We start from the raw sequence: 27,816 nt of genomic DNA on the forward strand, positions 1-27,816 counted from the left end.
CGGGGGGCTCGGCCCCCAGCCCCGCGCCGGGGTCCTCGGGCACGGCGAGGGGGCGGCGGTGGGAGGGGGAGAGGGGCAGGAGGAGGAGGAGGAGGAGGAAGGGGGGGCTGTGGTGGAGGAGGTGGGGGCGGCGGGGGGGGCTCGTCGTCCGGCGGAGGGTCCGCGGCTGTGGGAAGGGGGTGGGGGGACACGGTCAGCACGATACACGGGGGGGTCTGACCCCCCCACCCGGGGTCTCTTGGACCCTCCTGTGTCCTCTCGGACACTTCCATGGTCTCTTAGAACCCTCCATGACCTCTATACGACCCCCCCAAATGACCCCTATGACCCTCCCCTCCCATGGCCTCTCTGACCCCCCCCCCCCGATGATCTTACTGGCCTCCCCCACCATGGTCTCTTTGACCCCCCCACCATGGCCCCCCATGACCTCTCTGACCCCCCCCCCGATGATCTTACTGGCCTTCCCCACCATGGGTCTCTTTGACCCCCCACCATGGCCCCCCATGAACCTCTCTGACCTCCCCCCAAATGGCTTCTCTGACCCCACTCCCATGACCCCCCATGACTACCCCCTCTTGCCCCCCTTCATGACCTCTCTGCCCCCCTCATGGCTTCCCCATGGCCTCTCTGACCCCCCCCTTGCCTCCTCTGACCCTTCATGGCCTCCATGACCCCCCATAGCCTCTCTGAGCCCCCCCAACCCCTCAGATCCCCCCCACGGCCCCTCTTTCACACCCCCATAACCTCTTGCCCACCCCCAGGGTCTCTCTGACTCCCCCGTGGCCTCTCAGACCCCCATAACCCCCAACCCCCCCCAACCCCATAAACCCCACAGCCCCTCCACGTACCAGGGGTCTCGTCCTTGCCCCTCCCCTCGGGGTCCTCGCCCACCCCCTCCCCGTCCCGGCCCTTCCCGGCGCGGGGGGGTCGGAGCAGCGTCAGCATCACCGGCCGCCGGTTCCCCGTCTCCTCGTTCACCTGGGGGGCACAGGGGGGTCACACTGGGGGGGACACACTGGGGCACAGCTGGGAGTATCCCCCCTGCCATGGGGGGGGACAACAAGGGCTGGGGGTGTCCCCTGCCACGGGGTGACAACTGCAGGTCTCCCCTGACATGGGGGAGGACAATGGGGGAGTGTTCCCCTGCAGGACAACCAGGGACTGTCCCCCCACCATGGGGTGAAAGCAGGGGGTGGGGGTGTGTCCCCCACATGAGATGACACCGAGGGGATGTCCCTGTGCCCTGGGGGTCTGTCCCTGTGCCCTCACCTGCACCATAGTGGTGAACTGGATGGGTGCAGGGCTCTGTCCCTGTGTGTTCCTGTGTGTCCCTGTGCCCTCACCTGCACCATGGTGGTCTCCGTCCCTGTGCATCCCCGTGCCCTGGGGCTCTGTCCCCGTGTGTCCCCGTGCCCTGGGCTCTGTCCCTGTGTGTCCCCGTGTGTCCCCATGCCCTGGGGCTCTGTCCCTGTGTGTCCCTGTGTGTCCCCGTGCCCTGGGCTCTGTCCCCGAGTGTCCCTGTGGTCCCCATGCCCTGGGCTCTGTCCCTGTGCCCTCACCTGCACCATGGTGGTGAACTGGACGGTGCAGGGCTCTGTCCCTGTGTGTCCCCCGTGCCCTGGGGCTCTGTCCCTGTGTGTCCCCCGTGCCCTGGGGCTCTGTCCCTGTGTGTCCCCGGTGCCCTGGGCTCTGTCCCTGTGTGTCCCTGTGTGTCCCCGTGCCTGGGCTCTGTCCCTGTGTGTCCCCGTGCCCTGGGCTCTGTCCCTGTGTGTCCCCGTTGCCCTGGGCTCTGTCCCTGTGTGTCCCTGTGTGTCCCCAGCCCTGGGCTCTGTCCCTGTGTGTCCCCAGCCCTGGGCTCTGTCCCTGTGTGTCCCTGTGTGTCCCCGTGCCCTGGGCTCTGTCCCCGTGCCCTCACCTGCACCATGGTGGGTGAACTGGACAGTGCAGGGCTCTGTCCCCGTGTGTCCCCGTGCCCTGGGCTCTGTCCCTGTGTGTCCCCAGCCCTGGGCTCTGTCCCTGTGTGTCCCTGTGTGTCCCCAGCCCTGGGCTCTGTCCCTGTGTGTCCCTGTGTGTCCCCGTGCCCTGGGCTCTGTCCCCGTGTGTCCCCGTGCCCTGGGCTCTGTCCCCTGTGTGTCCCTGTGTGTCCCCGTGCCCTGGGCTCTGTCCCTGTGTGTCCCCGTGCCCTGGGCTCTGTCCCCGTGCCCTCACCTGCACCATGGTGGTGAACTGGACGGTGTAGCGGCGCCGCCCGGCCGTTGAACCGGACGCTGGGCTCTCCGGCCCCTCCAGGCCGCGTCGATGGTGCTGTTGTTGCTGGCGCTGTAGCTGCACCAGCGCCCCGAGCGGTCGTCGAACCAGCGCCAGTTGTTCCCTGTCGCCTGCAGGTACTGGGGAGGGGGGACACACGCAGGGGAAGGGGGTCAGCGGCCTGGGCCCCCCGGTGTCCCCCACAGACCTGCCCTGGGGGTCACCGGGTGCTGTGTCCAGGATGTGGTGGTGTGGGAACAGTCTCACTGTCACCGCGGGATCCCCCCGTGTGTCACCTCAGGAGCTCCCCCAGGACCCCAAGTCCCCTCCCCTCAGGACCCCATGTGTCACCCCAGGACTTGGTGTGACCCCCCAGGACCCCCCATGTGTCACCCCAGGACTTGGTGTGACCCCCCAGGACCCCCCATGTGTCAGCCCAGGTCCCCACGTTTTTCGCCAGAACCCCCTGTGTGTCCCCAAGACCTGGCGTCACCCCCACCCCAGGGACCCTTTGTGGGTCCTCCCAGGACCCCTTGTCGGTCCTCACAACCCCCCATGCACCCCAGGACCCCATTTCCCCACCCCAGGACCTCACGTGTCCCCCCAGGACCCCACATATCACCCCAAGACCTGGTGTGACCCACCCCCACCCCAAGGACCCTGTGTCCCCCACAGCACCCCATGCACCCCAGGACCCCCCATATCCCACCCAGGCTGCCCCATCCCCATTCCAGACCCCTCCCATGTGTCCCCCAAAGCCCTCCCACCTCCTCCCTCAGGAGCCCCCGTTCCTCCCCAGCCCCCCTGATCTCCCCCACCAATCCCTATCCCCCCATTCTCATCCCAGACCCACTGTGTGCCCCCGGGGGGCCCCCAAGAGCCCTTCCTGTGACCCCAGACCCTCCCAGGACCCCCCCAGAAGCCCCCACCTTGTTCATCTGCGCCCGGCGCTTGGAGGACACGGCCGTCTTCTCGTAGAAGTCAATCAGCAGCAGGACAGGGGTGATCCACCTTTTTTGGGGGGAAAAACAGCCACCAGAGCATCAGGCGGGGCCTGGGGGGACAGGGCGGGTGGGGGGCCTCTGTGGGGCCTCCTTACTTGGGGGTCTGCACCTCCTTGTGCTCCTTGGCGGCCTGAAGGCAGGGCTGGACCACCTCGAGCAGCTTGATGAGCACATCCAGGACACAGCTGGACTCCACCACCCGGGCACAGGGCAGCTTCAGCTCCTGGGGGCACCCCAAAAACCTTGAACACCCCAAAATACCCCCAAAACCCCCCAAAAACTCCACCAAACCACCGCCCAAACCAGCACACGGCTGGACTCCACCACCTGGGCACAGGGCAGCTTCAGCTCCTGGGGGCACCTCAAAAACCTCAACCCCCCCAAAACACCTGAACATCTACCAGAAAACCCCAAACTTCCCCCCAAAAAACCCCCAAACACTCCCCAAACCAGCACACGGCTGGACTCCACCACTCTAGCACAGGGAAGCTTCATCTCCTGTGGAGGTCAGGGGCACCCCAAAAACCCAACACCTCCCCCAAAACACCTAAACACCCCCCTAAAGAAAATGCAGGCACCCACCAAAACCACCTAAACACCCCCCAAAACACCCCCCAAACCAACCCACTTTGTCCTTTTTGGGGGACAAAGAGTGTTCTGAGAACACTCTGAGCGTTCTATGACAGACAAGGGGACCGACCACCTTCGGGGTGCCCCCCCCAGGTTTTGGGGACTCCCCCGGATTTTGGGGCCCCCCCCCCTCACCTCGAAGAGCAGGGTGAGCAGCAGGATGCGTGTGGCCAGGTTGGAGGCCTGGGGCAAGGTGGCCATTTGGCTGATCCACTCCGAGACCGTCTTGGTGTCGCTGGTGGTGAGCGGCACGGCCGCCTTGATGAGAACATCGGCCGCCTCCCACACCTGGGGGGGCAGGGGGTTAGGGGGGATTCAGGGGGGCGGGGGAGTCCACAGGGGGGTTCTACAAGTGCTGCACCACCTGCTTTAGCACTGAGACCCTCTAAGCCAGGCCGCTGTGGTGCGTGGCCGTCACGAGCAGGTCGAGGGGCTCAGGGGACGCTCAGGGTGGGTTAGGGGATGTCAGGGGGTCTCAGGGAGTCTCAGGGGGTGTCGGGGGTGTCAGGGGATCTCAGGGAGTCTCAGGGGGTGTCAGGGGATCTCAGGGGGTCTCAGGGGATCTCAGGGGATCTCAGGGGGTCTCAGGGGATCTCAGGGGTGTCAGGGGGTGTCAGGGGATCTCAGGGGGTGTCAGGGGGTGTCAGGGGATCTCAGGGGGTGTCAGGGGATCTCAGGGGGTGTCAGGGGGTGTCAGGGGATCTCAGGGGGTGTCAGGGGATCTCAGGGAGTCTCAGGGGGTGTCAGGGGATCTCAGGGGGTGTCAGGGGGTCTCAGGGGATCTCAGGGGGTGTCAGGGGATCTCAGGGGGTCTCAGAGGATATCAGGGGATCTCAGGGGGTCTCAGGGGATCTCAGGGGGTCTCAGGGGGTGTCAGAGGATATCAGGGGGTCTCAGAAGGGTCCCGTACCTGCTGCACCACCTGCTTGAGCACGCTGTCCCTGTAGGCGGGCCCGTTCCTGCGCACGGCCGTCATGAGCAGGTCGCACACGCGGTACACGGTGTCGGGCAGCTCGTCCAGCAGGCGGGAGCAGCCGGGCAGCATCGAGTCGGTGAAGGCCCCGAGCTCGGCCGGCTCCAGGGGCTCGGCCCCCTCGAACTTCTCCAGGCACTTGGCCTCCTCCTCCTCCTGCCGCTCCCGTGCCCGCCGCTCCTCCTCCTCCTTGCGGCACGCGGCCTCCTGGGGAGGGACGGGGTGAGACTGGGGGGGAAATGAGGGGTTTGGGGGGAATAAAATGGGGTTGGGGGGGAAATTGGGGTTTGGGGAGGGAAAATGAGGGGTTTGGGGGGAAAATTGGGGGTTTGGAGGGAAGAAATAGCCCCCCCATAGTCCCCCATCCCCACACCCACCTCGGGGGACTCTGCCCGCTGGTCCATGGGGATGTCCTGGCCCAGGGACATGGCGATGGCCCTCATCATCTGATCCTCCTCGGACATGCTCAGGTCCTGGGGGGCACAGGGGGTGTGAGGGGCTGCGGGGGGGCTCAGGGACCACCCCTGCCCCAAAACTCACCCTCGCCGCGCCCCCCATGAGCGGGGGCGGGTGGGTGAGCAGGTACTCGGTGGCCTGTTCCATGGTGTTGGTGTTCAGCAGGGCCTCCATGGCGTGTTCCCGGGAGAAACCCATGTCCATCAGCTGGGGGGGCATGGGAGGGGGTTAGAGAGGGTAGGGGGGCTCAGAGAGGGACAGAGAGAGCTCTTTAGGGATAAAAAAGGGGTCTCGGGAATAAAAAAAGGCTTTGGAGTATCAAAAAAGGGGGTTGGGGGATAACATTGGGGTTTAGGGGTCAAAAAAACAAATTGTAGAGAACCCAAAGGAGGTTTGAGAGACTCAAAAATTAGTTTGGAGGGCAAAGAGGAAGACTGGGGGGGCAGAAAGAGGTCTGAGGACAGAAAGAAAGCATTTGGGGAATTAAAGAAAAAGGTTTGGGAGAACCCAGGGGGACGTTTGAGGGAACCAGGAAAGATCAAAGCTTGGCAAGTTTGGGGGTCACAAAACCGAGGTTTTGAGGCTGCCCAAGGCTGAGCGTTGGGGATGCAAGACTGAGGTTTTGGGGGACAAAGGGCCAAGGTTTGGGGGTCACAAAGCCGAGGTTTGGGGGGTCACAAAGTCGAAGTTTGGGGGTCACAAAGCCGAGGTTTGAGGGTCACAAAGCCAAGGTTTGAGGGTCACAAAGCCGAGGTCTGGGGGGGATCACAGAGCTGAGGTTTGGGGGGGATCACAGAGCTGAGGTTTGAGGGTCACAAAGCCGATGTTTGGGGGGTTACAAAGCCGAGGTTTGAGGGTCACAAAGCCGAGGTTTGGGGGTCACAAAGTCAAGGTCTGGGGGATCACAAAGTCAAGGTCTGGGGGGTCACAAAGCCGAGGTTTGGGGGTGGTCACAAAGTCAAGGTCTGGGGGGTCACAAAGCTGAGGTTTGGGGGGTCACAAAGCTGAGGTTTGGGGGGTCACAAAGCCGAGGTTTGAGGGTCACAAAGCCGAGGTTCGGGGGTCACAAAGCCGAGGTTTGGGGGTCACAAAAGCAGGTTTAGTGTCCCCCCACCTGCTGCAGCTGCTGCTGGTTGACGTGTGGCTCGCGGCGGGGCCCCCCCTCGTCGCCGCCCGGCTCATCGCCCGCGGGCCCCTCTCGCTCGCGGCCCAGGCGCTCGCGCAGCAGCGGCTCCGCGCGCAGGATGTGGCACAGGATGGCCAGCATGGACTCGGCCATGCGCGCCCCGTACACCTTCAGCGGCCGCCGCTGCCACAGCTGCTTGATGCACGCGAAGGCCGCCTGGGGGGACACGGGAGGGGGACGTGAATGTCACACATGGAGGGGACATAAATGTCACCCTTTTCCACACTCTCTTGTTCTCCCTTTTCCTGCCCTTTTTTCCCCTCATATTTCCCACCAGTTTTTCTCTCCCTTTTCCTGTGTTTTCTTCCCCTCACATTTCCTGCCACTTTTCCCCTCACATTTCCTGCCACTTTTCCCCTCACGTTTCCCGCCATTTTTCCCCTCACGTTTCCCGCCATTTTTCCCCCTCACGTTTCCCGCCATTTTTCCCCTCACGTTTCCCGCCATTTTTCCCCCTCACGTTTCCCGCCATTTTTTTCCCCTCACGTTTCCCGCCATTTTTTCCCCCTCACATTTCCTGCCCTTTTTTCCCCTCACGTTTCCCGCCCTTTTTCCCCTCACGCTTCCTGCCACTTTTCCCTTCACGTTTCCCACCATTTTTTCCCCTCGTGTTTCTCATGTTTTTCTCTTACGCTGCCCACCCTTTTTCCTCTCATTTTTTCATGTTTTTCACCCTTTTTCTCTCCTTTTTCCCATTCTTTTTCCCTCACGTTTCCTGCCTTTTCCCCCCTTTCCTGACTTTTCTTTGCTCCCTTTTCACACCTTTTTCTCTCCCCATTTTCCTGCCCTTTTCCCCTCACGTTTCCCACCCCTCGTTGTCTTCCTTTTCCAACCCTTATTCTGCAACGCCAAGTTTCCCCTCTGTCCCGCAAACCCCCTTTATCCCTTTCCCCTCCCGACCTTCTGCGTGACGACGAGGAAGCGCAGGGCGCTGAACGGGGGGTGCCCGTGGGGGGGTCCCTTGGCGGGCAGCGCGTGGGGCGACTCCAGCACCGTGCTGGGGTTCACCATCTTCTCCACCAGCATCAGCCACGCGTCCAGGAACTCGCCGGTGCCGTCGGGCAGGTCGGGGTGCTCCAGGCCCTCGCCCACCGGCACCTTCCCCCCCATCGACAGCGCCCAGTTGAACGTCCTGGGGGGACACGGGGTGAGAGGGGGACCCCCAGATCACGGGACCCCCCACGGGAGGGTTGGGGGACAGGGGGTTGGGAGGGGGAGTGCCTGGATGGAAATGGGGGCATGAAGTGGGGGTCAGGGGTTGGAAATGGGGGCGGAAAGGTACAAAATGGGGGTCAGGGGAGAATAGGGTGAGAAATGCATGAATGGGGTTCAAGGAGAGGGGAAACGGGGTCAGGAAGGCACAAAAGGGGGTTCAGGGGCAGGAAATGGGTTCAGGAAAGCACAAAATTGAGTCCAAGGGATCAAAAAAAGAGCTGGAGGAAATGAAATGGGGTCAGAAAGGCCTGAAATGGGGTTCAAGTGGAGGCAAATAAGGATGTAAAGCATAAATGGGGTTCAAGGGTGAGAAAAAGGGCTAGAGGACATGAAATGTGGTAAGAAAAGCATGAAATGGGGATCAGGGGGTGGGAAATGAGATCTGGGAGGCACAAAATGGGTTCAGGGGTAGGAAGTGGGAACACAGGGTAAGAAATGGGGTTGAGGGCACAAAATGGGGTGAAGGGGCAACAAATGGGGTGTGGGGTCTAGGGTGGAGTTTGGGGTTGAAGGAGTGGCGTCTAGGGTTTATGAAACAGGGTCTGGGGTTCAGGGCTGGGCTCTGGGGTTGAGGGAGCAGGGTCAGGGGCCCAGGGCAGGGTCAGGGGCCCAGGGCAGGGTCAGGGGCCCAGGGCAAGGCCGGGGCTCACTCGAAGAGCGCGTTGTGGCCGCCGGAGCAGAGGAACTTCTGGAGCATGAGGTGATAGGGGAACTTGCGCTCATCGAAGAGCATCGGGGACGTGAACCCCACCGAGCAGATGAAGAACGTCAGCCTGGGGGGGGGAGAAGGGAGGGAGGGTCAGGCCGTGCCCATGGCACCAACCACGCCCACCCCAGACCCAAAACTCCACCCTCAGGAGGCCACATGGGACACAAGCCCTGCCCAGGTAACGTGGACACGCCCTGTGCAAAAATCCCACCCCTTTTCCTTGGCTCCACCCTCATCCTCAGCCCCACCCCACCAAGACCTGCCCCTTCTTCTTGGCTCCACCCCAATTAAACCCTTGTCATTTGACTCCACTCCAATTAGACCCAATTAAACTCCGCCCTTCCCACCAGCTCCATCCCAATCCCGCCCCACCCCTTCATCCCACCCCTTCTCAACTCTGCCCCCTTCCTCAAGCCCTTCCCCTTAATGTGACCCCCACAGAGAGACCCCCCAAAACCCCTCCTGCTTCCCCCCGAGATCCCCCCAAACCCCTCCTCATTTCCTAAGAGGCCCCCAGACGCCTCCTCCCCCAGCCCCGGGGTCTCACCTGAAGCGGGGGGTGGGGGTGTAGGGGGGGGGCTGCCAGCTGAGCCCCTTGGTGAGCAGGCGGGTGAGGGCCGAGGCCGTGGCGCGGGCGGCCGCGGTGGGCGCGGGGGCGGCGGCGGCCGCGTGGTGACTGCGGCGCTGCCGCACCGGGGACCCCACGCAGAGCTTCACCAGGAGCCCGAAGAGCTCGGCCAGGGCCCGGCCCAGCCGGGACGAGGCTGTGGGGAGGGGGGACACGGTGAGAGACCCCCGGGACCGGGGCAGAGACCCCCGGGATGGGGACGGGGACAGGGTGAGACCCCCAGGATGGGGACGGGGACAGGGTGAGACCCCCAGGATGGGGACAGGGACAGGGTGAGACCCCCAGGATGGGGACGGGGACAGGGTGAGACCCCCAGGATGGGGACAGAGGACACTGTGAGACCCCCAGGATGGGGACAGAGGACACGGTGAGACCCCCAGGATGGGGACAGAGGACACTGTGAGACCCCCAGGATGGGGACAGGGACAGGGTGAGACCCCCAGGATGGGGACAGGGACAGGGTGAGACCCCCAGGATGGGGACAGAGGACACTGTGAGACTCCCAGGATGGGGACAGAGGACACTGTGAGACCCCCAGGATGGGGACGGGGACAGGGTGAGACCCCCAGGATGGGGACAGAGGACACTGTGAGACCCCCAGGATGGGGACAGAGGACACTGTGAGACTCCCAGGATGGGGACAGAGGACACTGTGAGACTCCCAGGATGGGGACAGGGACAGGGTGAGACCCCCAGGACGGGGGGGACAGGGAACAGCCCAAAGAGCTCGGCCAGAGTGTGGCCCAGCCAGAAGGAGGCTGTATGGAGGGGGGGACACAGTGAGACCCCCCGGGACACAGGGGACAGGAACAGGGAACAGCCCAGAGAGCTCCCCCAGAGCCCGGCCCAGCCGGGATGAGGCTGGAGGGACAGGGGGGACAAAGTGAGAGACCCCCGGGATGGTGACAGGGTCAGACCCCCTGGATGGGGGCACAGGAGAGAGATCCCTGGGATGGGAGGAAAGGGCTGAGAGACCCCCTGGGACAAGAGACCTCCAGGGTGGGCTCTCCAGGATGGCCCCTCCAGGCCATTTTCGGGCCCCCCATTCCATTTTTGTCCCCCCATTCCATTGTTGCCCCCCCCCAGCCCGTTCTTGCCCCCCCTCACCAGAGAGCAGGGGTTTGATCTGTTTGATGCGGGCGGCCATGGCCGGGGTGATCTTGGCCTTGGCCTTGGGGTCGGTGGCGCTCGGCTCGTCCGTCTCCATGGGGGCCAGGGCCTCCCCCTCCAGCCCCATCCCCTCCAGCAGCCCCTGGGCCGGGGGGGGGTCACTGCCTGCCCCCCCCGCGGGGCTCGGACCCTCCGCTTCACCCTCTGGGGGGGGAAAAGGGGGGTGAGACCCCCCCAAGAACAACCTCCCCCACAAACACTCCCTTCCCCTGGAGACCCCCCCAAGCCCTCCCATCCCCCAAATGTGCCCCCCTCCCACAGACTCCCCCCAAAAACCCCTCCTCCCTCCCCAAAAGAGACCCCAACTCCCCCTTTCCCCTCTAAAGACCCCCCCTCCCCTTAAACCCCCCCAAGTTCCTCCCTCCCACAGTGACCCTCCCCAAGATCCCCTAACTCCCCTTTACCCTAAAGGCCTCCCCCAACCCCCCTGAGACCCCCCAAAGACCCTCTTTTTAATTAAAAAAACCCTCCCAAGCCCCCCCTTCCCCTACTGACCCCCCCTTTCCCCCCAGTCCCTTTCCATTGGAGCCCCTTCCCTCCACCAACACCCCCCCTGCAGCCCCCCCGGTCCCACCTGCCCTCCGGCCGCCCTGGGGGGGGCTCGGCGCCTTCTCCTCCTTGGGCACCAGTTTCTGCATGTCGGCCTGGCCGAACTCACACCCCGGGGGGAGGCTGGGGGGGACACAGGGGGGGGCTCATGGGGCTGGGGGGACTGCTTGGGACCCCTCAGAGCCCCCCTCAGCCCCTCAGATGCCCCCTCAGCCCCTCAGACCCCCTGACAGTGCAGAGCTGAGGGGACACCCCCTCACAGCTATTGGGGTGTGGAGGCAGCACCTCAGTGCTGAGACCCTCCCCAGACCTCCAGGGTCCTCCTTGTCCCCCCAGGACCCCCCCGAGCCCCCTGTACCTGTTTGGGGTGCCCAGGGACAGCAGGATGGTGCTCTCCCTGTGCCCCCCAGCTCCCCTGGGTGCCCCCCAGGCCCCCCATACCTGTTGGGGGTGCAGAGGGACAGCAGCACGGTGCTCTCCCACACCAGGGAACAGTAGAGCTGGCTCAGCTTCCCCAGCACACTCAGCCCCAGCTGGGACCCCCACTGGTTCACGGAGATGGCCCTGATCTCGCTCTGGGGGGGAACAAAGAGCCCCCGAAACCACCCCTGAGCACCCAAAATCTGTTTTGGACACACCAAATTCCTCCTCGCCCACCAAAGACACGCCTCAGCCACTCCAAAACCCTCCCTGACCCACCGAGATGCCCCTTGCTGCCCCCAAAATTCTCCTCAACCCCTCCAAAATCCTCCTCACCTCAACCAACACTCTCAACCACCCCAAAATCCTCCTTGACCCTCCAAACCCTTCCCCAACCCCCCCCAAATTGGGTTCAACCCCCCCAAAGTTACCTGCCCCGTCCCACAAGTGTGCACAAACGTCACGACAAAGGTAAAAAACCCCTCCCAACCCAGGGTTAAACTTTGCCAGACCCCCTCTCCAGCCCCTAAGTCTCCTCAAACTGGGGTTCAACCCCCCCAAAGTTACCTGCCCTGCCCCACAGGCGTGCACAAACATCGTGACGAAGGTACAAACCCCTCCCAAACCTCCTCAAATCAGGTTTAACTCCCCAAACCGAGGTTTAACCCCCCCAAATCAGTTTTAACTCCCCCAAATCAGGTTTAACCCCCCCAAATCAGATTTAACCCCCCAAATCAAGGTTTAACCCCCCCAAATCAGATTTAACCCCCCAAATCAGATTTAACTCCCCCAAATCAGATTTAACCCCCCAAATCAGATTTAACCTCCCAAATCAAGGTTTAACCCCCCAAATCAGATTTAACCCCCCAAATCAAGGTTTAATCCCCCCAAATCAGATTTAACCCCCCAAATCAAGGTTTAACCCCCCCAAATCAGATTTAACCCCCCCAAATCAGATTTAACCCCCCAAATCAGGTTTAACCCCCCCAAATCAGTTTTAACTCCCCCAAATCAGGTTTAACCCCCCCAAATCAGATTTAACCCCCCAAATCAAGGTTTAACCCCCCAAATCAGATTTAACCCCCCAAATCAAGGTTTAACCCCCCCAAATCAGGTTTAACCCCCCAAATCAGGTTTAACCCCCCAAATCAGATTTAACTCCCCCCAAATCAGGTTTAACCCCCCCCAAATCAGATTTAACTCCCCCAAATCAGATTTAACCCCCCAAATCAAGGTTTAACCCTCCCAAATCAGATTTAAACCCCCAAATCAGGTTTAACCCCCCCAAATCAGGTTTAACCCCCCCAAATCAGGTTTAACCCCCCCAAATCAGATTTAACCCCCCAAATCAGGTTTAACCCCCCAAATCAGGTTTAACCCCCCAAATCAGATTTAACCCCCCCCAAATCAGGTTTAACCCCCCCCAATCAGGTTTAACCCCCCCCAAATCAGGTTTAACCCCCCGAGTTACCTGCCCCACCCTGCAGGTGTGCACGAACATCATGATGAAGGCGTGGGCCGCGGTCAGGGCGTGCAGCAGGGGGGTGGCCTGGGCCGACAGGGTCGCGTCGGGCACGGCCCCGGCGCCCGCCAGCTCCCGCAGCAGCACCGACCCCCCCGGCGCCTCGATGGGCCGGTGCAGCGGCTCCAGCGCCGACAGCACCGACTCCAGCTGCACCAGCCCTTCCTGCAGCACCTTGGGCTCGTGGGACAGGGTCTGGGGGGGCAAGGGGGGGTCACAGGGGGGACTCGCAGACCCCAGGATGGATTGAAGCCCCCCAGCCCTCCCCAGGATGGATTTGCAGACCCCAGGATGGATTGAAGCCCCCCAGCCCTCACCAGGATGGATTTGCAGACCCCAGGATGGATTTAAGCCCCCCAGCCCTCCCCAGGATGGATTTGCAGACCCTAGGATGCATTGAAGCCCCCCCAGCCCTCACCAGGATGGATTTGCAGACCCCAGGATGCATTGAAGCCCCCCTAGCCCTCACCAGGATGGATTTGCAGACCCCAGGATGGATTGAAGCCCCCCAGCCCTCCCCAGGATGGATTTGCAGACCCCAGGATGGATTGAAGCCCCCCCAGCCCTCCCCAGGATGGATTTGCAGACCCCAGGATGGATTGAAGCCCCCCAGCCCTCCCCAGGATGGATTTGCAGACCCCAGGATGGATTGAAGCCCCCCCAGCCCTCACCAGGATGGATTTGCAGACCCCAGGATGCATTGAAGCCCCCCAGCCCTCCCCAGGATGGATTTGCAGACCCCAGGATGCATTTAAGCCCCCCAGCCCTCACCAGGATGGATTTGCAGACCCCAGGATGGATTGAAGCCCCCCCAGCCCTCACCAGGATGGATTTGCAGACCCCAGGATGCATTGAAGCCCCCCAGCCCTCACCAGGATGGATTTGCAGACCCCAGGATGGATTGAAGCCCCCCAGCCCTCACCAGGATGGATTTGCAGACCCCTGCCACGGCCTGGCAGGCGGCAGAGGTGGGGAAGTCGACGGGCAGGTTGGGCAGCCCCAGGATGGTGACGAGGGGCCGCAGCCCCCGCTGGGCCACGAACTCCTGGCAGTGATCGTCCGTCGTGTTGTTGCTCAGGATCGACTCCACAAACTTCATCTGGGGGGTGGGGGTCAGGGGGGGTCAGGGAGCCCCGAAAGCCCCACCCCAGGGAGCTCAGAGGGGTGTTTGGGTGACAGGGCAGCCCCAGTTCCCCCTCAGGGAGCTCCAAAATCCCAGCCTGGGGAGTTTAGGGGGGGCTCAGGGAACACAGTGGCCTCAATTCCTAAGAGAAGGATTCAGGGGGAGACCCAAAATCCCATCTTAGGGGGGGGCCAGGGGGGTTTGGGGGGCAAGGCAGCTCCAAAATCCCCCCCCAGGGGGCTTTAGGGGGGCTCAGGGGGCAGGAGAGCACCAACTGCCCCCAGGAGGCTCGGGGGGGGGCAGGGGGAGCCTCAATTCCCCCCAGGGGGGTTTGGGGGGGCTCAGAGCACGAGAGGAAGCCCCAGTTCTCTGCCAAGGGGGTTCAGGGGGCTCGGGAAGCCCCAGTGCCCCCACAGGGTTGCTCAGGGCAGTTTGGGGGGCAGGGGGAGCCCCAATTCCCCCCCAAGGAAATTCAGGGGGGCTCAGGGGACAGAGAACACCCCAAAATCCAACCCCGGGGGGCTCAGAGGAAAAGGGACCCCCCCCGAGGGGATTAAGGAGGGGATTCAGGGTGCAGAAGGACCCCCAGTCCCACCCCTCCCGGGATGGTTGTGCCCCCCAGGTCCTCACCACGTTCAGGATGTAATCCATGAGCGGGATCGGGATCCGCTCCTCTGTGCCCACCACCCTGCAACGATGTGGGAGTGAACAGGGGGTGAGACACCCCCCACCACCAAAAGGCCCCTAAGACCACCCCAAAAATCCCCCCCAGACCACCCTGCTCACATCTGGGTGAGCTCAGCCCCCCCTAGACCTCCCCATGAGATGTGGGCTCCCGTCTCAGTGGGCTTGGTCCCCCCAGGGCCCCCCACTCATGTCTGGGTGGGCTCAGCCCCCCAAAGACCCCCACTCATGTCTGGGTGGGCTCAGCCCCCCCGAGACCCCCCACTCATGTCTGGGTGGGCTCAGCCCCCTCAAAGCCCCTCAGGGACTCCCCACTCATGTCTGAGTGGGCTCAGCCCCCTCAAAGCCCCTCAGGGACCCCCCACTCATGTCTGGGTGGGCTGAGCCCCCCCAAAGCCCCTCAGGGACCCCCCACTCATGTCTGAGTGGGCTCAGCCCCCTCAAAGCCCCTCAGGGACCCCCCCACTCATGTCTGGGTGGGTTGAGCCCCCCCAAAGCCCCTCAGGCCCCCCCACTCACGTCTGGGTGGGCTGAGCCCCCCCAAAGCCCCTCAGGCCCCCCCACTCACGTCTGGGTGGGCTCAGCCCCCCCAAAGCCCCTCAGGCCCCCCCCACTCACGTCTGGGTGGGCTGAGCCCCCCCAAAGCCCCTCAGGCCCCCCCCACTCACGTCTGGGTGGGCTCGGCCCCCCCCAAAGCCCCTCAGGCCCCCCCACTCACGTCTGGGTGGGCTCGGCCTCGCTCTGCTGGGCGGCCCCGAAGCTCTGCATGGCCTGAACCTCCTCCTCCTCCTCGTCCTCGCTCGAGGCCTCCTCGGCGGCGTGGGGGGAGCGCGGGGGGGGGCGCGGCCCCCGCCCCCTCCCCCTTCTGCATCGACGGCTTCTGGCAGATGTACTTGGGGTCCCGGCCCAGGCTGCAGATCTCCTCCAGCAGCTGGGGAGGGGGGCTTCAGTGAGGGGGGGCCCTGGGGCATCCCCAGAGCCCCCCCAGTGTCCCCCCGGTGTCACCTTGATGATGGCGGTGGTGGCGTCGGTTTTGAGGGTGGGCTGGTGCCGCATCAGCTCGTCCACGGCGCTGCCCAGGTTGGAGGCCGTGTCACCTGGGGGGGCACGGGGGGGTTGGGGGGTGCCCAAGAAATGGGGTGGTCCTCAGAAAACAGAGGGATTCCCAAGAAATAGGGGCACTCCCAAATATGGGGGTGTTTGCCCCAAAACACTGCAGGCCGTGAAAATACAAGGAGGCCCCAAAAAATCACCCACCCCAACCCCCCAAATGCCCCCATTTGGGGTCTCGCAGCCCCATTTGGGGTCTCACCCAGGGGGTCGGAGCTGTGCCTGTGTGTCCCCCTCCCCAATCCCCCGTTTGGGGTCTCACCCAGGGGGTCGGAGCTGTGCCTGTGTGTCCCCCTCCCCAATTCCCCTTTAGGGTCTCACCCAGGGGGTCGGAGCTGTGCCTGTGTGTCCCCCTCCCCAATCCCCTGTTTGGGGTCTCACCCAGGGGGTCGGAGCTGTGCCTGTGTGTCCCCCTCCCCAGTCCCCCGTTTGGGGTCTCACCCAGGGGGTCGGAGCTGTGCCTGTGTGTCCCCCTCCCCAGTCCCCCATTTAGGGTCTCACCCAGGGGGTCGGAGCTGTGCCTGTGTGTCCCCCTCCCCAGTCCCCTGTTTGGGGCTCACCCAGGGGGTCGGAGCTGTGCCTGTGTGTCCCCCTCCCCAATTCCCCTTTAGGGTCTCACCCAGGGGGTCGGAGCTGTGCCTGTGTGTCCCCCTCCCCAATTCCCCTTTAGGGTCTCACCCAGGGGGTCGGAGCTGTGCCTGTGTGTCCCCCTCCCCAATCCCCTGTTTGGGGTCTCACCCAGGGGGTCGGAGCTGTGCCTGTGTGTCCCCCTCCCCAGTCCCCTGTTTGGGGTCTCACCCAGGGGGTCGGAGCTGCGCCGTCTCCTCATGGCGGGTAGGTAGTCGGGCGAGAGCAGCACCTTGAAGAGGCGCTCGAAGGGCTGGCACTGCACGAAGCTCTGCAGCCCCCGCGCGTTCAGGCACAGGGCGGAGAACACGTTGGGGAGGGACCCCAGGACCTCCCGGGTGGCTGGGACCTGAGGGGACAGGTGAGAGGTGGCACAGGTAAGGGACAGGACAGGTGGGAGGGACAGGCACAGCACGGAGAACACGTTGGGGAGGGACACCAACACTTGAGGGTGGCTGGGACCTGCACAGGTGAGACACAGGTCACTGACAGGCCAGGGACAGGACAGGTGAGGGACAGGTGAGACACAGGGAAGGGACACGTGCCAGAAGTGAGACAGGGTGAGGGGCAGGGCACTGAACACGCTGGGCAGCGAGCCCAGGATCTCCTGCTTCGCTGGAACCTGCACAGGTGAGAGGCACACCTGGGCTGGGGTGGGGCTGGGGTGGGGGCAGGACAGATGGGGGGCAGCCCTGGGGGGCAGGGGCAGGGCTGGGCACACGTGGGGTAGGGATGCCACGGGCAGGTGGGCAGGTACAGGGCAGGTGAGGACACAGGTGAGGACACAGGTGAAGGAGCAGCTGCAGGACAGGTGACAGACACGTGCTGGGACAAGTGAGTGCAGAGATGGGAGGACAAGGGAGACAACAAACAAACAACAAGTAAAAGAAGAGGAGAGCATGTCATGTCCTGGAGGGAACAGCCGAAAGAACAGGGGAGGGAACAGGTGTCACTTGTGTCCTTCATGAGCAGGGCGAGCAGCAGGACGTCAGTGAGGGGATGGGTACAAGGACAGGTGAGGAGGCAGGTGAAGGGACAGGTGAGGAGGCAGGTGAAGGGACAGGTGAGGTGACAGGTGAAGGGACAGGTGAGGAGGCAAGTGAAGGGATAGGTGAGGAGGCAGGTGAAGGGACAGGTGAGGAGGCAGGTGAAGGGACAGGTGAGGAGGCAGGTGAAGGGCACAGGTGAGGAGGCAAGTGAAGGGATAGGTGAGGAGGCAGGTGAAGGGCACAGGTGAGGAGGCAAGTGAAGGGACAGGTGAGGTGACAGGTGAAGGGACAGTGTCACTCACGTCCTTGATGAGCAGGGCGTGCAGCATGACATCGGTCAGGCCGTTGTCCTGCAGCGACGAGAGCAGGGAGGGCTCCTGGAACACGAACACCGTCACCACCTCGGTCGCTGCGGCGGGAGGAGACACAGGGGGGCACTGAGGGGGGGTGGGAGGGCCTGGGGGGGCCGGGGGGAGCCCCCAGCCCCTGCCCACCCACCCCCTGGGGGCCCGGGGTGCCGCTCACCCAGCAGGAACAGCGAGGGGCCGTAGTACTCGGCGTTGCTGATGATGTGCTTGAGCGACGTGGGCAGCGACCCGTCCATCACTGGGGGGGGCACCCAAAACAGGGGGTCAGGGGGGGCTGTGACACCCCCCCCATCCCCAAGGGTCGGGGGGGTCTCAGGGACCACCCACCGTGGCGGATGCCGTCGGAGAAGGCGGGGTCCTGGATGGCTTTCTTGAGGAAGTTCAGCATGGATTTGAGCAGGGCGGCGCGCTGGGGGATGCACTGCACTCCTGGGGGGCACAGAGCGGGGTGAGACCCCCCCAGTGCCCCCACGGCCCCCCTCCCCCATACCCCCAGCCCCCCGGGGGTCACCTACCGCCGCGGGGGGAGGGGGTGGCACTGCTGGGGCCGGAGCTGGTGCTGGGCACGGCCGGGGGGGCCGAGGGGCTGCTCTCCATGGCCACATCGGTCACTGCGGGGGCACAGGGACAATGGGGGGTCTGGGGGGACACCGGGGGGTCCCAGGGGACACCGGGGGGGGGGACAGACCCCCCGCTCACCCTCCATGTCCGTCTCCATGTCCTCGCCCTCGGGGGCTGCCGTGGCCGGGGGTCTCTGCACCTTTGGCTTGATGACAAAGGGACACTCCCGGCGGCACAGGTCGACCTCGTGCTGGGGGGACACACTCAGGGGTCCAGAACGCCCCCAAAAACACCCAGAGGGACCCCCAAAATAACCCCAGGGAAACATAGAACCCAGGCAAACCCACCCCAGACAGATCCTGGGGGGGGGACCCAAAATCACCAGAGCTGCTCAGAAAAACCCAAGTGGGACTCCAGAACAACCACAGGGGACCCAAAACACCCTGAAGGCACCCCCAGAAAACCCCCAGAGGACTCCAGGACAACCCCAGGGGACCCCAGAACCACCTCAGGCGTCCCCAAAGCTGGGCCAGCGTGACTCCAACCCCCCCCCGGTGTCCCCAGCGCCGGGGCAGGGTGACCCCAACCCCTCCCCAAGGGACCCCAGGACCCCCCAGAGCCGTGCTGGGGGTCCCCAGGCCCCACCTCGAGGCGGTAGATGAAGATGGAGAGGCCGCTGTGGGCCTGGAAGGCCGCCATGTCCAGGTTGGTGATGAGATCCACCACCCGCACCGCCCGCGTCACAAACGTGATCTGGTCCTGCTCGTCCCCCAGGAACTTGATCACCTTCGAGGGGGGAGGGACAAAAACAGACTCAGGGGGGTCCTTAAACGGGGTCAAAGCCCCCCAGAAGGGAGCAGAGCCCACCTTGAGCAGCGCCTCCATCATCCCACACGACACCAGCGCCTCCCCGCCCGCGTCGTAACTGGCCAGGTGGTAGAGGAAGGAGAACAGGGCCGTGGCGAACTGGTGGGGGTAGGGCTCCATGGAGGGGTCTGGGGGGCACAGGGGGGTGTCAGGGCGGGTCAGCCCCCCCCGGGCCCCCCAAAGCCCCCAGACCCACCGATCATGGCCTGGATGCAGTTGCGGACCAGCACGGGCAGGAAGCCGTGGTAGGAGGCGGTGCCGGTGCAGTCGATGATGCTGCTCAGCTTGGGGGTCCTCTCCAGGTGCACGATGGACGTGAGGGTCCGCAGGGACGCCGCCTTGATGTCCTGGGGGGGGGCAGGAGGGTCAGGGGGGCGTCTGGGGGGGTCTGGGGAGGCCCAGAGAACGTTTGGGAAACCCTCTCCAAGTGAACTATGGACACGAAGGTCTGCAGCGACACTGCCCTGGGGTCCCAGGAACGGGTATAAGGGAATCAGGGGGGCCTTTGGGGGGGTCCCAGAGGGGGTTTGGGGGGTCCTGGCAGGAAACAAAGGGTCAGGGGAGTGTTTGCAGGAGTTTGGTGTGTCCCAGAGGAGGTTTGAAAAGTCCCAAGGATGTTTTCAGGGGGTCTCACCACAAGCTGTTTGTCCGGGATCTGCAGGGTGTGGGTGGGGCTTGGGGGGTGTTTGGGGGTCCCGGGGGTCTCACCATGAGCTGTTTGTCTGGGATCTGCAGGGTGTGTGGAGGGGCTTGGGGGGTGTTTGGGGGTCCCAGGGGGGTCCTGGGGGTCTCACCATGAGCTGTTTGTCCGGGATCTGCAGGGTGTGTGGAGGGGGTCGGGGGGTGTTTGGGGGTCCCAGGGGGGTCCCAGGGGGTCTCACCATGAGCTGCTTGTCCGGGATCTGCAGGGTGTGGGTGGGGCTTGGGGGGTGTTTGGGGGTCCCAGGGGGTTCCCAGGGGGTCTCACCATGAGCTGTTTGTCCGGGATCTGCAGGGTGTGTGGAGGGGCTTGGGGGGTGTTTGGGGGTCCCACGGGGGTCCCAGGGGGTCTCACCATGAGCTGTTTGTCCGGGATCTGCAGGGTGTGTGGAGGGGCTTGGGGGGTGTTTGGGGGTCCCACGGGGGTCCCAGGGGGTCTCACCATGAGCTGTTTGTCCGGGATCTGCAGCACATCCACCAGCTCCTCGATGAGCCCGTTGTACAGGATGCTGTTGGCCGATTCCTGCAGGGCGTTGGAATACACTGGGGGGGGGAAAGGGGGGTCAGAACCAGCCCCCCAGGAGCCCCCCCACCCCCAGCAGCCCCCCAAAGAAGCCCACCCAGGATGGAGATGGCGTGGAGCCGGGCCTGCACCGCCTGCAGCCGCTTCCTGTGCGTGGAGAAGCCGTGGGCCAGGCGGATGTGGGTGAACAGCAGCATCTGGGGGCACAAGGTCAGGGGGGCCGGGGGGTCTGGGGGAGACCCCCAGCCCTGGGTGACCCCGAGACCCCCCCAGGCCCCCCCAGGTTCACACCTGTTTGTCCTTGGGGATGTTGTACATCTTGGTGAGCGACTCCATGATCTCCGAGGGGCTCTCGGAAATCTGGGGAGGGGGGAGAGAAAATTGGGGAGGGGGCGAAAATGGGGGGGAAAAGGGAAAAATGGGGATGAGAAAATAAAAAATAGGAGTGAAGAAAAGAAAGAAAATCGGGGAAAAAGACAAAAACAGGAAAAGGGGGGAAAAAAAAGAGAAGCGGCAAAAAATATAAACAAAAAAAGGGGTAAAACAGGAAAAATTAGGGAGAGAAAAAAGGAGTGAAAGAAGGAAATAGGAATGAAAAGGGAAAAAGGGTGAAAAAAAATAAGGACGAAGATGGAAAAATCAGAGAGACAAAAAATTAGGAGAAAAAGATAAAAACAGGGACAAAGATAAAAACAAAGATATAAAAGCAAAAACAAGAAATAAACACAAAAAAGTTGAAAAGTTTAAAAACAGTGAGGAAGAAACAGGGATAAGAAATTAATCTCAGAGACCAAAAGCAACAAAAAATGAAAAAATTATGGCAAAAAAAGAAAAACATACACAGAACGTGAAACATCAGGGCAAAGAACAAAATCAGAGTGAAGACAGAAAGTACAGTCAAGACAGTAAAAATGTGGGGAAAAAAACACAAATTGGGGTGAAAAAAGCAAAAAGAAGGAGCAGATGAACAAAAAACGGGGGCAGGATTGGGGGACCCCAATCAAAGCACAGCCCCCTCCCCAAATCGAGGCCCCCCCAACTCACCTTGTCCAGCTGCTCGATGTGGATGTAGTGCAGGGTGGTGCTGGTGGCCTGGGGGGGTCAGGGGGGTCAGGGGGGGGCCCCAGCGCTTTGGGGACCCCCCATTGCCCCCAAATGTCCCCCCAACGTCCCCCTCACTCACCCTCTTGTCCACCTTGACCTCGACCCCCGGCTCGGCGTAGAACTCGAAGTGCAGGGTGGTGGCACTGGGGGGGTATTTCTGGGGGGCACAGCAGGTGGGGGGGGTCAGGGGGGGCCCCTCCCCTGCGGGGTCACAGGGCCAGGTTGGGGACACTGGGACATGGGGGGTGGGAGACTGGAGGACCCCAGAGTGTGACAGGGGTGGCAAAGTGGGGTTGGGGACCCTGGGATGGGACAGTAGGGCCCAGTGAGTTTTGGGGTCCCAGGATGTCCCAGGAAGGCCCAGGTGAGTTCTGGGGTCCCAGGATGTCCCAGGAAGGCCCAGGTGAGTTTTGGGGTCCCAGGATGTCCCAGGAAGGCCCAGGTGAGTTTTGGGGTCCCGGGATGTCCCAGGAAGGCCCAGGTGAGTTTTGGGGTCCCGGGATGTCCCAGGAAGGCCCAGGTGAGTTTTGGGGTCCCCAGATGATTCTGGGCTCACTCACCATCATGTGCAGGTCCCGGCAGCACTCGGCCAACCCGAACCCGTTCTCCTTCCCACCCCAACTCTGCAGGGAAATAACCCAGCTCAGCACCAGGGACCCCCCAGGCCTCCCCCACCTCAGCCAGGTGCTGCAGCCAGGTGAGCAGGGGCCCCCCAGGACCCCCCTCCCCCGAGGAACCCCCCAAAGCCCTGCAGGACCCCTGCCCACCTCAGCCAGGTGCTGCAGCCGGGCGAGCAGGGGCCCCCAGGACCCCCCCAAAGCCCTGCAGGACCCCCCAAAGCCCTGCAGGACCCCTGCCCACCTCAGCCAGGTGCTGCAGCCGGGCGAGCAGGGGCCCCCAGGACCCCCCCAAAGCCCTGCAGGACCCCCCCAAAGCCCTGCAGGACCCCTGCCCACCTCAGCCAGGTGCTGCAGCCGGGCGAGCAGGGGCCCCCTGCGCTCGGAGCCCAGGCGGGTGATGTAGTTGGAGCGTTTGCTGAACACGTAGAGCAGGTTGAGCACGGCCAGGACCACGTGCATGTCCGAGGAGGCCAGCAGGGTGGTCAGGTGCTGAGGTGGGACAGGGGAGGTCAGGGGGGGCTACAGAGACCCCCAGAACACGGTGGGACACAGACAGGGGGGTTACACAGCTCCCAACACCCCCAGGACCACGGGCATGTCCGAGGAGGGCAGCAGGGTGCTCGGGTGCTGGGGGGGTCAGGGACAGTCAGGGATGGGGATGGGGATGGGGATGGGGGGTTACACAGACCCCCAGGACCCCCAGACTGCGCTCAGGTGCTGTGGGGGCGTGTTGGGTCAGGAATAAGGACGGGGGGGGGGTCACACAGCCCTGTTCCCCGGGACATGGCGCATCAGGCCCAGAGGGGGGTCACGCCCAGCCCCCCACTGCTGGGTTTTCGGGGTGCCCCCACCTCGATGGAGCTGTAGAGGTGCCTGGAGAAGCTGTACTCGATGAGCAGGGCGGTGAAGTTGAGCAGGGCCAGCAGCAGGGCCTTCAGGGGCTGCCGCTCGGGCCGGTCGCAGCTCAGCATCCAGCTCATGGTGTCCACCGGCCGCCCCGCCTCGGCCAGCAGCGCGTCGAACCGGTCCAGCAGGTCCACCCAGTGGTACAGCTCGCACTGGGGGGGCACACACACACAGTGGGGGGGTCACAGCACGGACTGGGGGGTTACACAGCCCCCCAGGAATCCCCACAGCCACGGGGGGACACCCCGACCCAGCCCAGCAGTGCGTGGAACCCGCCCAGCAGGTCCAGTCAGGGCACAGCTCACACTGGGGGGGGGGAAACACAACCTGGGGGGGTCACACAGCCCCCCAGCAACCCCCAGAGATGGAGGGGACACCCCAGGCTGGCCTTGGCCACAAGAGCATGGAACTGGTCCAGCAAAGGCACCCGCTGGGACAGGGAAACGTACTGAGAGGACAAGAGAGAGTGGGGGGGACACAGCCCCCCAGGAACCCCCAAAGGTGGGAGATGGTGAGACATAACAACAGATGGGGGGGCACAGCATGGCCCCCACAACTCCCCAGCCTGGCTCCCAGCCCCCCAAGAATGCCCCCATTCCAGGGACCCCCAGCCCACACTCCACCCCACGTCCCACCCCCAATTTTGGGGGCTAGGAAGGATCTGTGGTTCCCCCCCAGGTCTTTGGGGCATGGGGGTCCTCCCCAACATCTCTGTAGCTCCCCCAGGGCTGGGGGGCTGCACGGATATTGGGGGGCCCTCCAGAGTTCTGGGGCTCTGTGAGGGAAAAAGTTTGGACCCACAACAGCCCCAGGACAGGGGGAAATTTGTGGGGGTGGGAATTCCCCTTTGGGGGGATGGGAACACATTGGGGGATCCCCTTGGTGTCATGGGGGGCCCTTTTAGGGGGGGATCTGTGAACCTGGGAGGCCACCCTGAGCTCTGCAGGCAAAAGAGTTCAGAGCCCCCAAAGCCCAAGCGGGAAGAAATGGGGGGTTCCTTTGGGGGGCCTGAGGGGAAATTGGGGGATCCCTAATTTTGGAGACAGGTAAGTAAAAAAACAGGATGTCCCCTCACCATTTAACAAAACAGCCACACGAAATTTGGGGTGACTCCCCCCAATTCAGGTCTCTAAAGAGATATCAGACCTGACCCACCCCGGGGTCTCTGGGGAGTTTTGGGGGCCTCAGCCAAAGTCAGGCACATTCTCCATTGGAAGAGCATTTTGGGGGGTCCCTCCCATTGTGGGGGTGCTGCAGGGGAAGTGTGGGGGGGCTCCCTGTGCTGGGGGGAGTCTCCAGGGACCCCCTCCCCTCAGCAGCAAGGAGTAACTTCAAACCAAATCCGACACCGCCACAAGAACTTTTGGACAATCCCTGGGGAATTCTGGGCCCCCCCCAGGTTTTTGAGCCCCCCCCCCCCCCCGATTTTGGGGCCCCCCAGCCCACCTTGCCGATGTTCCATGTCTTGATCTGCTGCAGCTCCGTCACCAGCTGCTCGTCCGTGCAGCCCTTGAGCTTCTCGATGAGGGCCCTGCAGTCGGCGGGCTGGGGGGGGGCAGGGTCAGCAGGGACCCCCAAGAGAGGGGGCAGGGACCCCCCAGCAGAGACCCCCCCACCTCAAAAAACACCTCTGTCACGCAGGGACCCCCCCTCCAGGGGGCAGGGACCCCCCAACAGAGACCCCCCCCCACCTCAAAAAACACCTCTGTCACGCAGGGACCCCCCCTCCAGGGGGCAGGGACCCCACAACAGAGACCCCCCACCTCAAAAAACACCTCTGTCACGCAGGGATCCCCCAGCAGAGACCCCCCCACCCCAAAAGACACTGTAAGCACACAGGACTCCTCAGCAGGGGCCCCCTGGGACAGGGGGGGCAGAGACCCCCCAAGAAGCCCCTGTCACTGAGGGGAGTTCCCCCAAAGAGGGACCCCCATCACCACAGAGACCCCCCTGATCAGGACCCCCCCGGTGTCCCTGATGCCCCCCTGGCTGGCCCCAGCTGCCCCACTTCTGGTATCCCCAACCCCCCCAACCCTGATTATCCCCCCCAGCACCCCCAGCCCCTCGTGACTGTGGAGCCACCCGGGACCCCTGACCCCCCCCCCCCCACGATGTCCCCAACTCCCCCCAGTGTCCCTGACCCCCCCCAGTGTCCCTGACCCCCCCCAGTGTCCCTGACCCCCCCCCAGGTGTCCCTGACCCCCCCAAGTGTCCCTGACCCCCCCCCAGCTGTCCCTGACCCCCCCCAAGTGTCCCTGACCCCCCCCAGTGTCCCTGACCCCCCCCCAGGTGTCCCTGACCCCCCCAAGTGTCCCTAATTCCTCTCCCTGGGAATCTCCACCTCCCCTGGGGACCCCAACACCCCTCAGGTGTCTCCAAGTCCCCCTTCCAAGGTCCCCAACTGTCCCCAACCCCCCCAACTGTCCCCAACTCCTCTTCAGTGTCCCCAACACCCCCTTGGCTGTCACCAATTAACCCCCCCGGGTGCCTCCCACCCCCAGTGACCTGAACCCCCCCTCAAGTATCTCTGAGTGCATTCAGGTGTCCCCAACCCCCCCCGGGTGTCCCAACCCCCCCGGGTGTCCCCAACCCCCCCCGGGTGTCCCCAACCCCTCCCAGATGTCCCAACCCCCCCGGGTGTCCCCAACCCCCCCGGGTGTCCCCCCCTCACCGCCTCCGTCGGGGTTTTCTTCAGCTTCGTCCGATCCACTTTCATTTTGGGGGGGTTCCCGTTTCCTCTCGTTCCTCCTGCACCGCGGGGGGGGTGTAACACACACCGGGACCCCCCCCGGGCCGCCCCCCCCCCCAATTACCCCCCAGATCACCCCCCGGCCCCCCCGCGGCCCCGGTGACGTCGAACAATGAATGTGCAAAACCCCGCCGGGCCCGGGGGGGGAGCCCCGGGGGGGTCACGGGGCCCCCCCGCCCCCCTAATTAACCCACGATGGCCTGTAATTACCGCTGCTAATTAGGGGCTCCCCCCGCCCCCCCCCCCGCCGGCCCAGCCGGTCCGGTCACGGTGACGCATCAAATTGGGGGAGGGGGGGAATTCCCGGGACCCCCCCGGGGCGTTTTGGGGTGTTCCCCCCCAAAAAAACAGCCCGAGGGTCCCATCCCCCCCCGCCCTCCCCGAAACAAGCCCCCGGAAGGGACCCCCCCTCCCCATATTCGCTGGGACCCCCCCCCCGGTGGTTCCAACCCCCGCAAATGGCTCCAACTCCCCCCACATTCTCCGGGACCCCCCCGGGTGGTTCCAGCACGCCCCCCAAGTTTAGGGACCCCCCGGGTGCTTCCGGCACCCCCCCAAATTCTCCCCAGTGGTTCCATCCCCCCCTCCCGGTTGTGGGGGGTCCCGGGAGGGCCCTTACCGGGAATCACTCCCAGTCCATCCTCGGCCCGGTCGCTGCGGGGGGGGAACCGGGAGATGCTGGGGGGGGAAATTGGGGTACGGAGTGGTGAGTTTTGGGGTGTCCCTGTGAGGGGGGGGCTCAGTGAGGGGGGGCTGCGATGGGGGGGTTCTAAGCCCGGGAAAAGGTCCCCAAAATCATTGGGGGGGGGGAGAGACGGGGGAGCCTTAACTGGGGGAAACTCGAAAGGGGGACCCTAGAATTGGAGGGGGGGAAGGGTTGGGGCACCACAAAGGCGACCCTAAAATCCTGAGGACGTAAAGGGGGGAACCCTAAATCATGAAAGGGGGGACCTAAATCGAGGGGGGGGCCCTAAGCCATGGGGGGACCTTAAACCATGGGGGAGGGGGGGTGTTTTAAAATCTGGCAGAGCTGAAGAATCTAAAGCCCCAAAAAGAGAGAGTCTTTAAATCACGAGAAGATTTGGAAGTGATACCCAATAAAGAGATCTCCAAAATGCCAGGAAACCCCTGAGGGGGGGCCCGGAATGATAGGAAAGATTTGGGGAGGGGGAAAATACCGGAGAAGATAACCTAAATTATAGGAAACGACCCTAAAATACTGGGACGAACCGCCAAAATACAAGGAAACCCTAAAATACGGGGAGGGCCCTCAAAGATGGGGGTAGCCCTACAAAACATAGGAACCTAACATCAGAGCCGACAAGGGACCCCTAAAACCCCTGAACGCCGTCGGGGGGATCCCGGCCCGGGGTGGGCCACGGGGGGGTTGCTGAGGGAGGGGAAGGAGCCCCCAAATCACGGAAAGGCCGCTGGAGGGGGGGGGGGGGGGCGGGCCCCGCATGACGGAGCCGGGTGCCATCCCCGCGCCGTCCCCCGCGCCCAGCGGGCCCCGGGGCGGCTCTGGTACCTTTGTGGGGGTGGCGGTGGCGGTGGGGGGGGTCGCAACGCGAGGGGGCGCGGGGGGGTCCCGGTTAGAGCGGGGCCCGGGCCGGTCCCGCCGCCGCCGCCGCCATCTTACCCTGAGCCCCGGCCGCGGCCGCGATCCCGCGAGAGCCGCCGCAAATCCCGCGAGAGCTCCGGTAGGCGGGAGGGGGGGAGGGAGGGCGGGGAGGGGGAAAATCTCGCGAGAGCGGCTGGGCTGAGGGGTGGGAGAAGGGGGTGATCTCGCGAGAGTTCGTGGTGGGGAGGGAGCCTTGCGGTGGAGGATGGGGAAGCCCCGCCCCTCACGGAGGGGCCCAAACCCACCCAGGTCCCAACGCCGGTCGCGGCCACCCCACAGCGCCGGCACTCACCGGGGCGCTGAAGGGCGGATCCCGTGGGGGGCGGCGGCAGCAGCGCGGGGGCCGGTCCCGCTGAGGGAGGGGAAGGGAGGGAGGGGGGGAGGGAGCGCGGCCTCAGCGGCGGGAACGGCGGCGGCGCGCGCGGGTCTCGCGAGAGCGCCGGGTGAGGGGTGGAGGGAGGGAGCGAGATCTCGCGAGAGTTCCTCGAAAGCAGGAGCACGAGAGATCACGAGAGTGCCTCCAGAAGGGACTGCGAGATCTCGCGAGAACGGCGGA

General features: G+C 64.0%; 1 protein-coding gene across 1 annotated transcript; it reads right to left on the reverse strand.

The window, feature by feature from the left end:
* Positions 1-148: 148 nt before the first annotated feature.
* LOC127465704 (E3 ubiquitin-protein ligase HUWE1-like) lies at positions 149-27,816 on the reverse strand. The gene is given in 43 exon segments (XM_051776220.1): positions 149-166; positions 849-978; positions 2,209-2,387; positions 3,177-3,258; positions 3,347-3,474; positions 4,017-4,169; positions 4,792-5,061; positions 5,232-5,327; positions 5,395-5,517; positions 6,425-6,652; positions 7,397-7,628; positions 8,362-8,484; positions 8,968-9,184; positions 10,156-10,362; positions 10,793-10,890; positions 11,209-11,342; positions 12,659-12,904; positions 13,632-13,808; positions 14,463-14,520; positions 15,235-15,356; positions 15,358-15,447; positions 15,522-15,613; positions 16,425-16,602; positions 17,545-17,651; positions 17,768-17,848; positions 17,938-18,039; positions 18,126-18,221; positions 18,310-18,421; positions 18,817-18,957; positions 19,039-19,166; positions 19,235-19,385; positions 20,180-20,280; positions 20,358-20,457; positions 20,552-20,620; positions 21,305-21,352; positions 21,444-21,521; positions 21,925-21,987; positions 22,321-22,473; positions 22,836-23,042; positions 24,337-24,435; positions 25,562-25,638; positions 26,259-26,317; positions 27,553-27,816. Coding segments are annotated over 40 exon segments (5,118 nt in total). The 5' UTR covers positions 25,607-25,638; positions 26,259-26,317; positions 27,553-27,816; the 3' UTR covers positions 149-166; positions 849-974.

This window comes from Manacus candei, unplaced genomic scaffold, assembly GCF_025592945.1.
Source record: "Manacus candei isolate 608988 ecotype Guabito, Panama unplaced genomic scaffold, ASM2559294v1 h1tg000468l, whole genome shotgun sequence".
In the NCBI taxonomy this organism is placed as follows: domain Eukaryota; kingdom Metazoa; phylum Chordata; class Aves; order Passeriformes; family Pipridae; genus Manacus; species Manacus candei.